We start from the raw sequence: 15,497 nt of genomic DNA on the forward strand, positions 1-15,497 counted from the left end.
ACGGTCACGGAAGTCCAATGATCCCCAGTAAGAGCCACAAAGTCCGCTCTCTGTAATGCATCTAATTTTGCTTGCTTTTCAGTTTGCACAAAACCATGCTTTTATCAAGGCTTCCGTCAGGTAGTGTTTTGAAATGAAATTTGCCTCCGATCAGTCGTAGGAATGCGCTTTGTATCCATTATTCATAAAGCTTCAATTGGTGATCTGTCTTTCTGCGTTAACCGCATATTTTTTCATACGTCTCAAACCAAGGGGATGCAAGGGTAAAATGAATTGGGAAGCGCGCATACATACTCATTTCCCCCCCTCTCGGGAATCGAACCTCGGACGTTGGCGCTAGAGGTGAAGCTCTACCATTGCGCCACGGCGTGTGATTTGTCTATTTGAGAGTATGTAGATCGGGTTATATATATACATATATATATACCCACGATTCATAGCGAGTAGTGTGTTAAAGAAGTTATGAAAAAGAAAAGGAAACAGTTTTAAAATAACGTAACATGATTGTCAATATACAGTATTTGTTTTGTGAGTGTTATGAGTGTTGCTGTCATCAAGGATTTGATTATCATTATTTCTTTCAATCAGGTTCGTATTTGTAGGATGTGTTGTGTTCAAGTTACATTCTGTGTTTGTCAATCATTGTAAAGATAACAGGTTTCATTCATCGATTCATTTCTTACTGCATCAATAAACAGCTCGTCTTCCTCTTTATCTGAGATGTGACACACTGCATGCACAGGTTTTTACACTGTCTTCCTTTAGCGGGACATTGACTTTTTCCACCATGTGGTTTGATTCCGTAGTAGCTGCACTTATGAATATGCTTGTATGTATCACACGCTTCATATTTTTTTTGCTGTCTTCTCAATTGTGTAATTAGGTTTTTGTTCAGCACTCTTTGGAACTGTTGCTTTTTGTCTGTGCACTGCGTCATTTCATGTGAGCCACTCGGTATACACGCATCAAAGGTTCCCAGCTGTGCTGGTGCCATCTCGTGCGATGTCCACGACTGTATTTAATGTTAGCTAAGACCCGGCACTTAAAAGTTTCTCTCGCAGTTTCGCTGAGTTTGTGCCATACACCACCCTGACCATCTCATCTTCCTCTGCATAAGCACAGTCCTTCACCCGTGAATATTTAGCAGCAGTGTTTCTATTGGATTGCCGCTGACTGACGGCCTTATATGGGCAGGCACTAAATTACGTGGGAGGCGTAACTCCGCCTCCACGGGCATCGAGCAGAAGTCTATTATAGTATATGGACGAAAAAATAGGTTCCAGTTAGGACCATTACGCGTAGAATTTCGAAATGAAACCTGTCCAACTTTTGTAAGTAAGATGTAAGGAATGAGCCTGCCAAATTTCAGCCTTCTACCTACACGGGAAGTTGGAGAATTAGTTATGAGTGAGCGAGTGAGGGCTTTGCCTTTTATTAGTATAGATGACGGCGCAGGATCCTTCTGCATAGAGTGTTCAGAGTCCTCTGCATTTAACTCTTGCTCAAATCATCAAGCTCCCTCACGCTCTCTGCCCCGACCGGATCCCTTATCTTCCTTTAATGTTGAAGTGGCCTTGTTTTTATAGGCTCTCTCCAGATGTTTGTTTTTCTTCCAGAGATGGCACTGCTGTATAAACCCTCCCGTTGCACCAATTACACTCCAAGGCCTGCATATAGCACTTGACCTTTTCTTCTGAAACTGCTGGTGTTTTCAGCTCTCAGTTTTCCCTCAGTACTCCTCCTTTTGACATTGTTCCATGGAGTACATCTTTCAGAAGTAAAGGCAGCTGCTGGAATCTCTGTGTACTGGCCAGTGTGCTTTTGAAGGTATTTGTGACCTTGATCATTTTTGCCCATGTCAGTGTTCCATCCTTGCAGCTGTTTAATAGTTTCACACACAATTCCTTAAAAGCAATGCCACATATAAATTGATCATGCAGCTGCTCTTCCAGCATATATCCAAATTTACAATTAGCAAATAGTCCTTTCAAAACTGCTATGTACTCAGCAACTCATTTGTGCGATTTCCAGTTTCTAAAGGTGTATCTGCCAATAGATATTTTGCTGGTGTATACAATTCTCAAACAACTTTTAAACATTCTTTCATTGGAACTTTACCAGGCCCTCTCAGTACTACCAATGTCTATTGCTGACAGAAAGAGTGCCCTTTTGCGATCCTCATCAATATTATTTGCCAGTAAAAACTGTTGGAATGAGTTTGCAAAGATCTCTGCAGATTCGTCGAACACCAGTCATGTCACACTGATGATAGGGCCATCTTGGCTGAACTAATTTATTCCATGTGTGTGGAGTCTTTGTACAAATTCAGATGGGCCGTGACTCTGTAGGTAGTATATAGTGGGTTGGATAATGGATGGATGGATTGATGTAGATTAACAAAAGGTGTCGTCTTCCTTTATTTAATATAACATGAACAAGAATTGAACATTTCAAAAAAAAGATACCTTGCAGCTTCTTGGCTGTCGGCCTCGATCCTTCTTTGGATCACCCATTTCTGATGCAATCTCCCACAATTTTCCTATTTTATATACCTTCATTAATGATACATTCTCCCATAATTTCCCATACATATCTGTAGAGGAGTTAAACATAACATGACTAGAATATGCAGTTACATGCTCATTACCATCAGTGCATTGTGCAAAGACAGACCCAATAGCATAGAGAGGCAACATTCATCCATTATCCAACTCGCTATATCCAAACTACAGAATAACGGGGGTCTGCTGGAGTCAATCCCAAGAGAGGCAACAATGTATAGAAAAAAGAAAATGACTGTGTGGGTTTCCTCCAGGTATTCCGGTTTCCTCCCATAGTCCAAAGACATGCAGGTTAGGTGGATTCGCGATTCTAAATTGTCCCTAATGTGTGCTTGGTGTGTGGGTGTGGGTGTGTGTGTCCTGCGGTGTGTTGGCACCCTGCCCGGGATTGGTTCCTGCCTTGCGCCCTGTGTTGGCTGGGATTGGCTCCAGCACACCTCCGTGACCCTGTGTTCGGATTCAATGGGTTGGAAAATGGATGGATGGATGTTGGCAAATTATATAATTTGTGGGGATAAAGCCTTTAGATTTAGTGTGTGAAATGCTTCATCTGCTTCAGCGGTCAGATGAATGACATGCTTCAGTGTGTGAGGCAATGCTAGGGCTCAATAGTGTGGGAAAATTGTTTATTGTATCATCTTTAATAAGAAAAAAGGCCTTAAAGGCTCTGGCCTATATGGGAGCTTGTGGAAAAGGCCATGCTACAACTTTGTCTGTGTCTGTAGAATCTGGCTGAATGTTTTCACTGGAAATGTGATGGCCTAGAAAAGTGACAGAGGTGGAACTTAGTGGGTTTGAGCTTGAGCCCAGATTCATGGAAACGTTGTAAAACTTCATGCAAATGCTGAAGGTGTTGGGGGAAATCCTCACACTACACAATAATCTCATGAAGTTAAATTAAATGTACACTCCAGTGTAAGCCACACTCACAGTGTAAGTCACATTCCATCAAGTGCTGAAAACTCAGAGGTGCTTTAGAAATCCCCATGGTCATTATCTAGAAATGATAAAGTCTGTCACCTGTGGAGAAGGTTCAATAGTACTAAATATTTGGAACCCAGATAGCCTATCCAGTGTGTCATTAACCCTAGGAAGCAGCTGCGAGTCCATAACAGTAATTGCAATAAAGCAATGGTAATCAACACAAAATCTGTGAACACCATCCTTTTTTATCTAATACAACTGGAGTAGACCATGGGCTACAAGATTCTTCTATACTATTATGCTCACAAAGCTTCTAGACTTCATTTCGCAATCGAGCCTCTGTTACAAGGGAAACTTAAATTGGTATAGTTAGTATCTCAGATGAAAGCTGTTGATGGTTGACCTTGCTCCCTAAAGTCTCCATCTGAGGAGATGCAGAGGGTAAGTAGAGGAGATGGGAGAAAGAAATGCACTGGCACTCAGAGACTAGTAAGGAAATGTAGCTCAATTCTGACTCTGTTTTTTTTAACCTTGATTTTAACATTTTTTGGAACAATTTATTTATTGGTTTTATCTCCTATAAAGACACTTGTTTTTATAAATAATTTATTTATTGAGATAGATAGATACTTTATTAATCCCAAGGGTGAAATTCACATAATCCAGCAGCAGTATACTGATACAAAGAAACAATATTAAAATAAATAGTAATAAAAATGAAAAGAAAAAAAAAAAAAGAAAAAAAGAAAAAAGCAGACAATAACTTTGAGTAACTGCTACACTGCAGTTTTGAGCACAGATTGTTTGGAATAAACTGCACTAAGCACTTTGTACCAATACTGTATGTCTCCTCATTCTCCTAGTTCACCCTCGGTTCATGACTGTTGATGTCCTGGGAGATGGGTGATGCCAAGGCTGCAGACACATAGGCATTACAATATTTTTGTACTGATTCTTTGCTTCATGTATAAGTATATATTTTGCTGAACATCATATACTTCTCTGCAGTGGGTTGGCACCCTGCCCAGGATTGGTTCCTGCCTTGTGCCCTGTGTTGGTTGGGATTGGCTCCAGCAGACCCCCGTGACCCTGTATTCGGATTCGGCGGGTTAGAAAATGGATGGATGGATGGATGGATCATATACTTCTAATTGTTATTCAATTGTGGTTAAATGGACAGGGTTCTACAGCAAGGAGGTCCTTTAAGAACTAACTTAGGCTGTGGTTGACATTAGGTCACAGGTGAAATGCAATTTACAGCTTTACACATTTCTATCTACATTATACACACACGTAAAAATACAGATTACAAATACATAGTAAAATAAAGTTTCAAATTTGACATTAACGGAACTTAACAATATCATTCTATCTGTCTGCAATGAAAGAGATGAAAACAAAAACTTGAGTCAGCAGCATCCCTCGACAACAGAAACCTCTGGGGATCCATAGTACGTTATAATGCAATGTTAAAAGAAACTATTCTCCTACCAGAGATTTACATTACAGATAGCAGCAGGTAACACTACTCTTCAACAACAGTTTCTGTTCATGGTGTTTCGTGTGTGTGTGTGTATAGAAGTGGAATGTTTTCCTCTTGTTTACACAGAAGAAGGGTTCTTACTGTAGTCCAATAGGCAAATGAAAACTGAATGACATCCTTGTCACTGCTTTATGTCTATTACCGCAGGTTCAGGTCTTACTCGCTGTGCACGTGTTACAAAATATAGGAGTACACAATGAAAGTAATAATTTTTTAATGTATAAAATATATTTAAGGACATTTGTTGTTTATTTAAGAACGTAATGTTTAAGAACATTAGTACTATTTTGTTTCATTTTCAGGGACTTAAGCAAGACAAAGTACAAAGGAAATCCAGACTTTAAACTTTTTCAATACAAAGGATTTAAATTCATTTCCACTGTGCATGAAAAGGAATACCTGGACTCGTTGGAAAACTTTGAAATTCGGGACACTGACATTTTGGCTGTCACTTATCCAAAATCTGGTATGGAATAATATTCTGCTGTATTGCTGTGAATTTTTAATTCAAAGACTTTCATTTCAGCTAGGCATGTGAACAGAATATCTTGTTTGATTCACATTCAATTCCATTTTCTATATTGTGCTCTCTGTACATTGAGTTGACAGGACAGATAGAATATGGCAGGTAGGTAATATAGTAATAATGTGGAGAAGTAGATCTACAGAATGTCTCCTAAATGCAAGGCTGGTGCCAAAATAAACAATCAAATTAGTTTTATTCCAACCATACAATATGTCAGTTTTTACAAAAACAGACCGTTCACCAAAACAAGCTCGCCAATCCTATTTACATAATTACTCCAGAATAGCATTGAGGGGAGATATGAATGTCCTTAAAGTCCTACACTACCACACTACTTGGTGTATGGTTCTTTGTGTGGGAAAAAAACTTTATAATGTTTGCAAAATATGTACCCTTAACAAATTTCCATCTGTGCCCCTGTTGAAGACTTCACTGTTTAGTAATGACTGGAATCCAACATACTAATTCCCTTCACAATTTTAAACGCTTTAATCATGTCACCTCTAAACATCCATTTGCTTAATGAGTCAATAAGCATATGAATGAGACATTACAGCATCACTGAATTTTACATATGTTTGTTTACTTCTCTAAAGAATCTCTTTGTCACTGATGCTCTTGAAGGATGAAGATCCCTTTGTGATAGAACCCAGTTTCACTCATGCCAAAACAGTGATGCAAAGTTATCCATACTCTTAATTAGTCTAATAGTTCTGAGCCTCATACAAGATCTTTTACTAACCCAAACATGTGTTAGTCCAAAATAGTACATCCATACTATACGGAGTGAGGGTAACAAAGAATGATTTCATGGTTTCTCCTTTGTTCAAAAGTTGGACTTTTATCTATCCCTTAGCAACCCAAAAGACTACGCCCATAATTCTGTGGGGGTTGAAGGTACGGAGTAAGATTTCTTACTAGTTTGCTCCACAATCACACAACTCTTTGCATAAAGATGTACTTTTTGGCTTCAGTTAAAAATACATTTCCCCTTAATTCCCTCTGGCTTCCTTGAATATGCGACTCACCCGTAAGTTGAAAAAATTTTTTGCTGGATCTATTTTATCAACGCTTTTGAGAATTTTGAAAACCCAGATGAAGTCCACACGCAGCCTTCTTTTTTGAGACTAAGCAGATTTAATTCTCGGAGTCTGTCAGAGTACAGCATGTCTTTATGTCCTGCGATACACCTGGTTGCTCTCCTCTGCACAGCTTCAAGTGTTGGTATGCCTTTCTTGTAGCATCTTGAAAGCATGCTTTTCTTGTAGCATTCTTGTACAATACTTCAGATGCAGTCTCACTAGTGCATCATATAGACTGACCACAACATTGCTTAATTTACAGTCATGCTCATAAGTTTACATACCTTGGCATACTGTGAAATATTGGCCTTTGTTTGGAAAATATAAGTAATCATGCAGAAAGCTTTCCTTTTAATTAGGGAGTGTGCTAAGGCGATTCAATTTATTATCACATAATTGTGTGTGCCCTTTTTAAATAATAATGATTACTGAAATCATCCATTTGGGAGTTCTCCACAGTTTACATACTCTTTGAATGATAATATACACACAAGTTGACTCATACAGGTTAAAATTAAGGGTAATTAAGGCAGAGTGTCCATACCTGTAATATCTTTGATTGTAATCAGTGTCGGTGCATAAATAGTCAATTTAAATTCCTGCAGAGCTGCACTGACTTTGCTGGATACCAAGTCATGGAGAAAGCAAAAAAACTGAAAACGGTTGTTGATTTGTATAGCCCAGTAATAGGCTATACAAAGTTATATGAAAACCTGAAAATGTCTGTCAGTAGTGTTGAGACTCTGATAGTGGAAAAATGTGGAAAGTTAGGAGTTCTGTTGTTACCAGGCCACAGTCAGGTAGACCAACTAAAGTTTCAGCCACAACTGCCGGGATCATTTGTCAAGCTGCAAAGAAAAACCCACAAACCACTTCAGTTGAAATACAGCTTCTCTGCAAGCTGGTGTAGTGAAGCCACTTCAACATATACTAGATGGAGGTACTTCAACAAAAATTGGCTGCACGGTCAAGTTGCAAGAAAAGCTGCTGGAATTAGATTGAAAACAGGAAGGAAATGGAGGGCAGAGGCAAGAGTACACCACAAGAGGCTGGTGGACATAATGACATGGGATTGAGATGGACTAGGTTTCTTCAAGACTCCCCACTTTAGAACCACCAAGGGAGGGAGGAACACAGCAAGGTTAATACAGCAAGAGGTGAGACAAACAGTTGAGGAAGAAGGAACATGTAGGGAAGTTGCAATGAGACAGCAAGAAGTGTGGACCAAGTAAGACGATGCTGTTTTGAGGAAGGTGACCTGGACTAAAATATGACACTTTGAGTCACACTGCATAGCATTCCTCATCCAGGCACTCTACAATGTTCTATACACCACACTGATCATGCACATATGGGGAAAAGTAGAGTCCCCTGTGTCAGGGATGTGTCCCCTTCAAGCAAGGTCCCTTGGAACACATCCTCATTAGTTGCTTCAAAGTACTAGGCAAGAGTCAGTATAGATGACAGCATGATCAAGTCCTGAATGCCATCGGCAAAATTATCAGAGCAGGAATTATTGCAGCGAAGTGTTTCCACCTCTGTAAGTGGACTATCACTTTTGTTAGAGAATGTCAGCAGCCAAAAATTACAGCAAAAACATCTACAGGCACATTGGCTTCAGCCAGGGACTGGCAGTTAGTGGTGGACAGCTGAATGTTGCTGCCACTATCTTGTGTCCAGACAATATATACATCACCAAGCAAATGGAGGTGTTGGAGCTAACAGTCTCATGGGAAGAATATCGGAGAAGAGTCCTTTGAAAGAAACTCACCAAGTATGTGGGACTGGTCAGGGAATTCCAGCAAGCAGGGTAGAGAGCCAAGTGCCTAACTGTGAAGGATGGCTATAGGGGCTTTGAAGCCCACTCCCTAACCAAGGCCTTCAGTTATATAGGCATAGGAGGAGGTAAGAGAAGAAGAGTCACCCACAAGAACACAGAAACTGTCAACAGACATTCTCAATTGCTATTGCTCAAGAGAGAAGAGAGTTGGGGTAATAGCTATGAGCCAAATGAACACAAGCTGGGGTTGGCTCAGCCTCAGCTTGGTGACATAGATGAGAGTATATGAAGAAGAAAGACTACAAACACCAGGATATTCCAGGAATATGTCAAACTAAGCACGTCTGGAATTCAGCAATCACAGACTTTCCACTATCCCAGGGACTGTTTGTAGCTCGATTCCATTCTCTGCTGCAGCTTCTCTAGTTGTCCTATACCGATTCTTGACAATGTCGGTTTTACTTTGTTGCTTTCAATACAGGCAGTTTGTAAGCAACCACTTTTTGATGTCTGTATTCCCTAATTTAAAGACAACTACTCCTGTTTTGACAGCACATGATGTGCACCCATGCAAATATCTGCATATGAATGTTGAAGTTTTGTATGAATGCCAGGGAATGTCCTCCTTGCTAAAATATATCAGGCAGCAGACATCTTCCATTTTTTTTTTACACTGAATTATGAAAATGTAGCAGAGCTAAATGAAGACATTCTTCATTTATGTATCCGATGGCAATATCAGTTACCATGCCAGCCTTTTTAATATTGTCTGCATTTCTTTGTAACTGTAAAATTCTTTTTATTTCTGCTACAAACCTTGTAATTACTACGTTTGACTTCTGAAAAGAAAAATAAGATGCATTATATAAACAAATTTAATTACATGATCAAACTTTATGATTAAAGTAACTAAGCTTGTTAAAAGATAGAATTAGTCGATATGCAGTAGCACGTGGTTGAGAATACATTGCTGTTTTTCAAAATTTTCAGGTAAAGAAGTTATAATGTATACAAATGTATTGTTGTCATTTCGGTTTTTAACAATTCAACCTCTGTGAGCAAAGGTAAAACTGAAAAATGATAAATCAATATGACATTTACCTGAATGGGTTAGTAACAACTCATTGCTCTCATCCAAATTATTTTAGTATGATACAAGAAAACAGGCAACATGAAAGGCCTCTCGCCCTATAAAACTACTATTCTTAAATGAAGAAGTGCTATTTTAATATCTATGTATTTTATTTTTAGGAACAGTATGGATTCAGTACATTCTGGCATTAATGTACTATGGGAATGAAGTAAATGGTCCTGATGGAAAATTAACTGTTGATGTTGCTCCTTGGATTGAAGCAGAGATGGAGAGTTTAAATTACAATGAAAGACCATCCCCTAGGGTTTTTGTTTCTCATTTGCCTCACTACTTGGTTCCAAAAGGCCTAAGGAAAGGAAGAGGAAAGGTACAGTAAAAAAAAAAAAGAAAAAATTTTCACAAAGCAGAAATATCATTTTCATTGGGGAATGATAAAATCAAGCAATAAGTATGGTAGCTACTTCTGTTCACGGTCTCATACAGGGCTTTAATTAAGCAAACTCCTGACTTAATCGGCCTAAATTCAATCTTAATGTGAAGAGATCTGAAAATGGGGTGCAGCATTCACCCACTTGTTGTCTCACTTTCCTGGTCCACGGAGGCTATTCCGCAGTACCACATGTAAGTGGGGAACCAATCCTTCTCAGTTTGGAAAGCCATCGCAAAGGCATGTGGATTCATTCAGACGCTTCAAGGAAATCATTTACTGCAATCTGTCCTGAACTTGGAAGAAACGTTGAGTAAAGACATCTTTCAAATAGACAGTAATATTTCTTAAGACCTTACCTTTACTAGTTAAGAGGAGAGAGGTCTATGTTCAACATAATTTAATGGAAAATATCAGGTTTTGAACCGACTTGAGTCATCCATGTGTAAGGGATGCCCAAAGCAGTGCGGAACTGCTGTGTCAAGCATAACATGAGTAATATCTCTGCTGTTTAAGGAAATGAACCACTCGTAGCAGAGCTCTACTAAGTGCTTAAAATGGGAATACATTAGTCTATTTTTTGTGCATAGGATATAAATAGATAATGCAAAGTTAACAATGTTAACAGAGTGTTTAAAAATGATACAAAAATAAAAAAGAATTGTTTTTGTTCTTAATTATGTAGAATTCATCCTATATAACAATGTCTCTCAAAACAATGCAGGACGTTCACCACAAGCTCTTCATGGGTTGTTTTTAATGACTGAAGTCCACAGCCCTATACACTCCTGCTCTCTGTCAAAAAGACTGAGCCTCAGTTTGAACACCACTTTCTAACAGACATCCTTGTAAATCACACGGCTAATTACGTTAACTGTATTCCCTAAATCAGGATGTCCATCTCCATCTCCTGGAGGGCTTACAATGGCTACAGGTTTTTCTTCTTGCAACTTTCTTTATCAGTGACCACTTTCTGCTGTTAATTGAATTAATTTCCCTTCATTTTATTTGCCTTTTTTACCATCAGCCTTCTGCATTGCTTCTTCTGTCCTTAAATGGCAACCAAATAAAAATGAGATGTGAAGTAGGTCAATAGACCAAGCTAAGATGATGCCTCAAGCTCCAAACTATGGCACTCCAACCAATTTCTTAATTAGAAGCCAGTTCTTGTTGGTAAACATGCTATTTAATACCATTACTTGCCGATCTTCTCATTATATTTACACCAAAACTGTTGATTTCCTTTTTTAAGAGCATGATACAAATGTTTTGCTGATCTGAGACATCCACCTTTCTTTATTTTCAAATATTGTATGATGGGCACAGTTTAGCTGGCCATGTCTTGGCTTGTTTTATATCTCATTATTATTTCACTGTTAATTAAGAAAAATGGAAACAATTAACAATTATAGTGAGTCAATAAAAAAGTAGCTAATTAGCAAAAACAGCAGCAGCAAAAACGGGTCACTAATTAAGGGTTAGAATGAAAACCTGCAGCCACTGTGAGTTGGGGACTCCTGCTCTAGAGTGTCTCCTTCTCTTACACAATTTGGCTCAAAAACTAATCAGGACATCATCATCTCATAACAAGCTTAAGTTTCGAGTTTGGTAATTTTCTATCCAGCCTTTTAGGTCCAGACCGTCCTCAAGAAACTGTGACACACAGTCACACACACATATACAGACATACACACACACCCATCATTGAGATATTGATGTTTTCGGTATCAGGGGACCCTAAAATGTCCATTGAAACCAGAGATCGAAATTTTTACGAATCTAAAAGCTTTCGCTCCTTCCCCATACACAATAGGTTATGGTAAGGGAGGAAAATAGGAAAATTAGAGCTTTTATTCTACTTTAGTTTTGGGAATGTCTTAATAAAGGTTAAAAAATGGTAACTTAAAGCAAAACACCCTTTTATTCTAATGGCAATATTTTTATACCCAACACATATGGTATATGCAAATCACACATACTGTATATTTTCGTCCCAATCAGAAAAATTAACTCCTCTCTACATTGAAATATTTTCAAAGATACCCTCAGTGACATACACACCAATTGATAGCATGGCATGAAAATGTATACAGTAAGTAAACTCAGATACTGTATACACTTCATCCAACACAAACTGTTTAACTTATTTTTTTCTTTTCTTCTAGGTTATATATTTGGCAAGAAACCCAAAAGATGTAGCAGTGTCATTTTATCACTTTCATAATTATTCAAAAACACTGGAAAACCAAAACAGCTTTGATGAATTTTTTTATAAATTTCTCACAGGTGAAGGTACAGTGCTTTTTCAATTATGTTCTAAAATATGTTTCAAAAATAGTAATGAACATAATGCTTATTGACTTGCTCTTTGAATCTGTTGGAAATTAAATTGATTTGGTTTTTTGCAGAAAATGTTAAAAAAAAAAAAAAAAGAGAGAAATGTGACTTTTTTATTAATGTAATGTCTCAGTCAACCTGATTAACAAATCGGAAGGCCGTTTTCACTACTGTTTTGACACAGAGTTTAAAGTAGTGTGAAGTAAAGCGAATAAAGCAATTAAAGAACCAGTGAAATGCATTGAATAACACTGCATGAGTTTTAGTGTTAAAAACATTCATATGGGGGTCACTTGTACACTGAATATTCTGTACAATAACTCAAGATTATTTCATATAAATATCTGGCAAAGCTTCTTCATTTTCTGAGATTCAACTCCTAGCCTTAGGTCAGGGTCAGTCTGCTCCAGAGCTCTATCTGGCGATTTGTTGTTGTTGTTGGGAATCTGGGGCTTTTATGGTTGGTGAACCAGAAGGAGCAGAGTCAGTTACCCTCATTGGGCAGTTTCTCAATGCTGCGGGGAGAGAAGGAGGTGACAAAGTTAGTCACGGTGCCCCCTCTTGTCCTGGTGGGTTATTACATACCTTGACAGACCCTGTGCATAACACATGTTTACATTTAGAGTGAAAACTATGACCTATCATATATAATATCATACATTGTACATTGTGATAAAAATGCTGTCATATTGTATATCGTAAATTAAATTTGTAAAACAAACAAGCAAGTAAAAAAAAAAACAAAACAAAAAAAAAACTGCTGTGTGTTGAACTTGAAATCACAGAAACAAAAGACTCCATTTATCACCCATCCTGTTGTGTGCTTTAAGTGATGTATCTGTAATTTTGTGAATGTTTGATTTTATTACCAACTTCTAGAGTGTTTGGTTTATTTACTGAATCATGTTTGATGTATACTGTTTTCATATAAATGATAATAAAAGTGTTAAAAAAAAACATGTCAATACACCTAGATGGTAACATTTTCCTGGTATACAATAAATTATTTTAACAAGAATGTGTAAAGAATGGTGAAGTTTAATTTGTATTTGTACATAAAATTGGTATATACTCAAACAAATCTGTACAATTAAATTGAGCATATAACTAAATCTTTTTTGCCCATATATTACGTATTACATTATCATCTGGGTTTGTTTTGGGTTTCTGTGCTGATAATTCCAGGATATTAAAATGGTTTTCTTCTTGCACAGTGTTTTGCAGCTCATGGTTCGACCATGTGAAAGGTTGGTTTAACAGCAGCAATGATTTTGATATTCTATTTTTGACTTACGAGGACATGGTTAAGGTAAGTAAAACAATTGCTTCAATCATTATACAGCAACTTTATATTAACGTCCCAGTCAAGATTCAGCTATTTTATTTTTCCAAAGAAAAATTGACAGAATTCATTGAAAAACTCAGCAATGTGCTATGTAAGTCTTTATAAAAGAATAAACATGGAATGACTGAAAACTTTGGTATTACACCTTAAAAAAATGATGTGGACCAAAGGCCAAGGGTGGATCAACTAAGAAACTAATGAAGCTTAAGCTAGGGCCCCAATCCAGGAGGACCCCAGAGGTGACTTTAGTCCACCATGCTTAAAACTTTGGTTATCTACTATATGAGGTTTTTAAAAAAAAAAAAAATCAATAACATAGAGTAATTCAATACAAAATAATAGTTACAATAAAAATTAAAAGGTTATCAAAGTATCATGTAGGCTAGCTGTAAATGAAAATGTTTCATTTTAAATATATTTCATATAAAAAAATTAAAAATGCTTAACATTTATGACAAATTATTTTTTTGTTAAAATTATTCTTCTTAGGCTAGCTATAATCAAAAAAATGAAAGCGTACTTCATTGCTTGCGGTTATTGTGGCTACATTTTTAAAAAAAGTGTGGTGATCTGTGAAAGAACAATCCCGTCGAAGAAAATAACAGTTGTTACCCAGACCTTGTTGTTGTTTGCAAAGGGTCCCCAATAACAGCACAAGCTTCAAGGTCCCAAAACTGTAGGTCCGCCACTGCTAAAGGCTACTTTTAAAAAGAAAAGTGGGGGCAAAGCCCAATATGAATTTGAGTAAAAGTATTTAGTTGAAGATAATGTTATTCATTTGACTAGGCACCTAGATCAAACTCAAGGCCCATGAGCCATATCTGGCCCATGAACCGTTTTAAAGCAACTTGCATCAACTCGCAGCACAGTGCACCACACCCACTAACTTGTAGTTAGAATGGGAAAGGACTGCTTGTAATGATCCAACAGAAAAGTAAGTGTAAGAAAGGTGCCACGCCACACTGCCATAATTAACTTTAGTGTTTTAGAATAATGACAAAGATGTCACATTCTCATGATGTTGATAGATACCACGCTGCTCACTTTTTAAAGCTACACAGGCAGAAAGGCCCACTCGCTACTGACAAGCCTGTACTGTGTGCGATTTGGAGATTTCATGTTTTCAGACTCACACATACCGTAACACAGATGTTACTGCTGACTTTGAAAATCCTGGTCAACTTACAGTATGGCAATTCATGAATATAAAGGTACACTGGAGTCAGTGGGCTTCTGCTATTCAGAAAAGTCATTAACTCATTTCATAGTAACACGAAACATCATCAGTATGCATCAGAAAGTGAAAAACAAAGAGAGAGAAACAAAAGGTCATTGAAAAAAAATTTTTGTTGCTTTTGGAAATGTAGGCAACTGATAAGAGATGTTTTATATGCACATACAGAAAGAAAAACTGCATCTGTTACTTGTAATAGAGATGCCATAAAAATGGAGGGAGAGTCCATTACTGTTATCAGATGCATCTGTTGAAAGGTTGTTTAGCGCACTTGCTATAAGAGAGTCATAACCTACTCAGTTTCCACTATAAGTCCTCAATATGTAACAAGTTCAATAATTCTAGTGATCAAAAGCTATGCATTACAGGATACCTTTTGACTAACTAGTTGAGGGTTTTGTGCAAAAGAAAAAACAATGTATTACAATGCGTTTATTATTTCTGTGTGTATCATACAGTTCATGACTGGTAAGAAACAATTTCATCATAAGTGAAATTCATATTCATAATTGCATCTCAAAAGTTAGGAATGACTAATTAGTACAATGTAAAAAAAAGGTGTATAATATACTAAATCAAAGAGGTGTCTTAATAGTAAAAAACTGTAGTACAAATACTTGTTAAAATATCTTAATAAATACACAT

General features: G+C 37.4%; 1 protein-coding gene across 2 annotated transcripts in view; it reads left to right on the forward strand.

Moving 5' to 3' along the window:
- The window catches only part of LOC120525378 (amine sulfotransferase-like), an 88,589-nt gene that overhangs the window by 55,983 nt on the left and 17,109 nt on the right, over positions 1-15,497 (forward strand). The window contains exons 2-5 of one of the 2 annotated variants that reach the window (XM_039747613.1): positions 5,331-5,494; positions 9,668-9,876; positions 12,102-12,228; positions 13,488-13,582. In XM_039747613.1, the coding sequence (XP_039603547.1) occupies positions 5,331-5,494; positions 9,668-9,876; positions 12,102-12,228; positions 13,488-13,582 (595 nt within the window). The remainder of the gene's footprint in view (positions 1-5,330; positions 5,495-9,667; positions 9,877-12,101; positions 12,229-13,487; positions 13,583-15,497) is intronic. The other variant, XM_039747614.1, reaches the window with a different exon arrangement.

This window comes from Polypterus senegalus, chromosome 3, assembly GCF_016835505.1.
Source record: "Polypterus senegalus isolate Bchr_013 chromosome 3, ASM1683550v1, whole genome shotgun sequence".
Classification (NCBI taxonomy): domain Eukaryota; kingdom Metazoa; phylum Chordata; class Cladistia; order Polypteriformes; family Polypteridae; genus Polypterus; species Polypterus senegalus.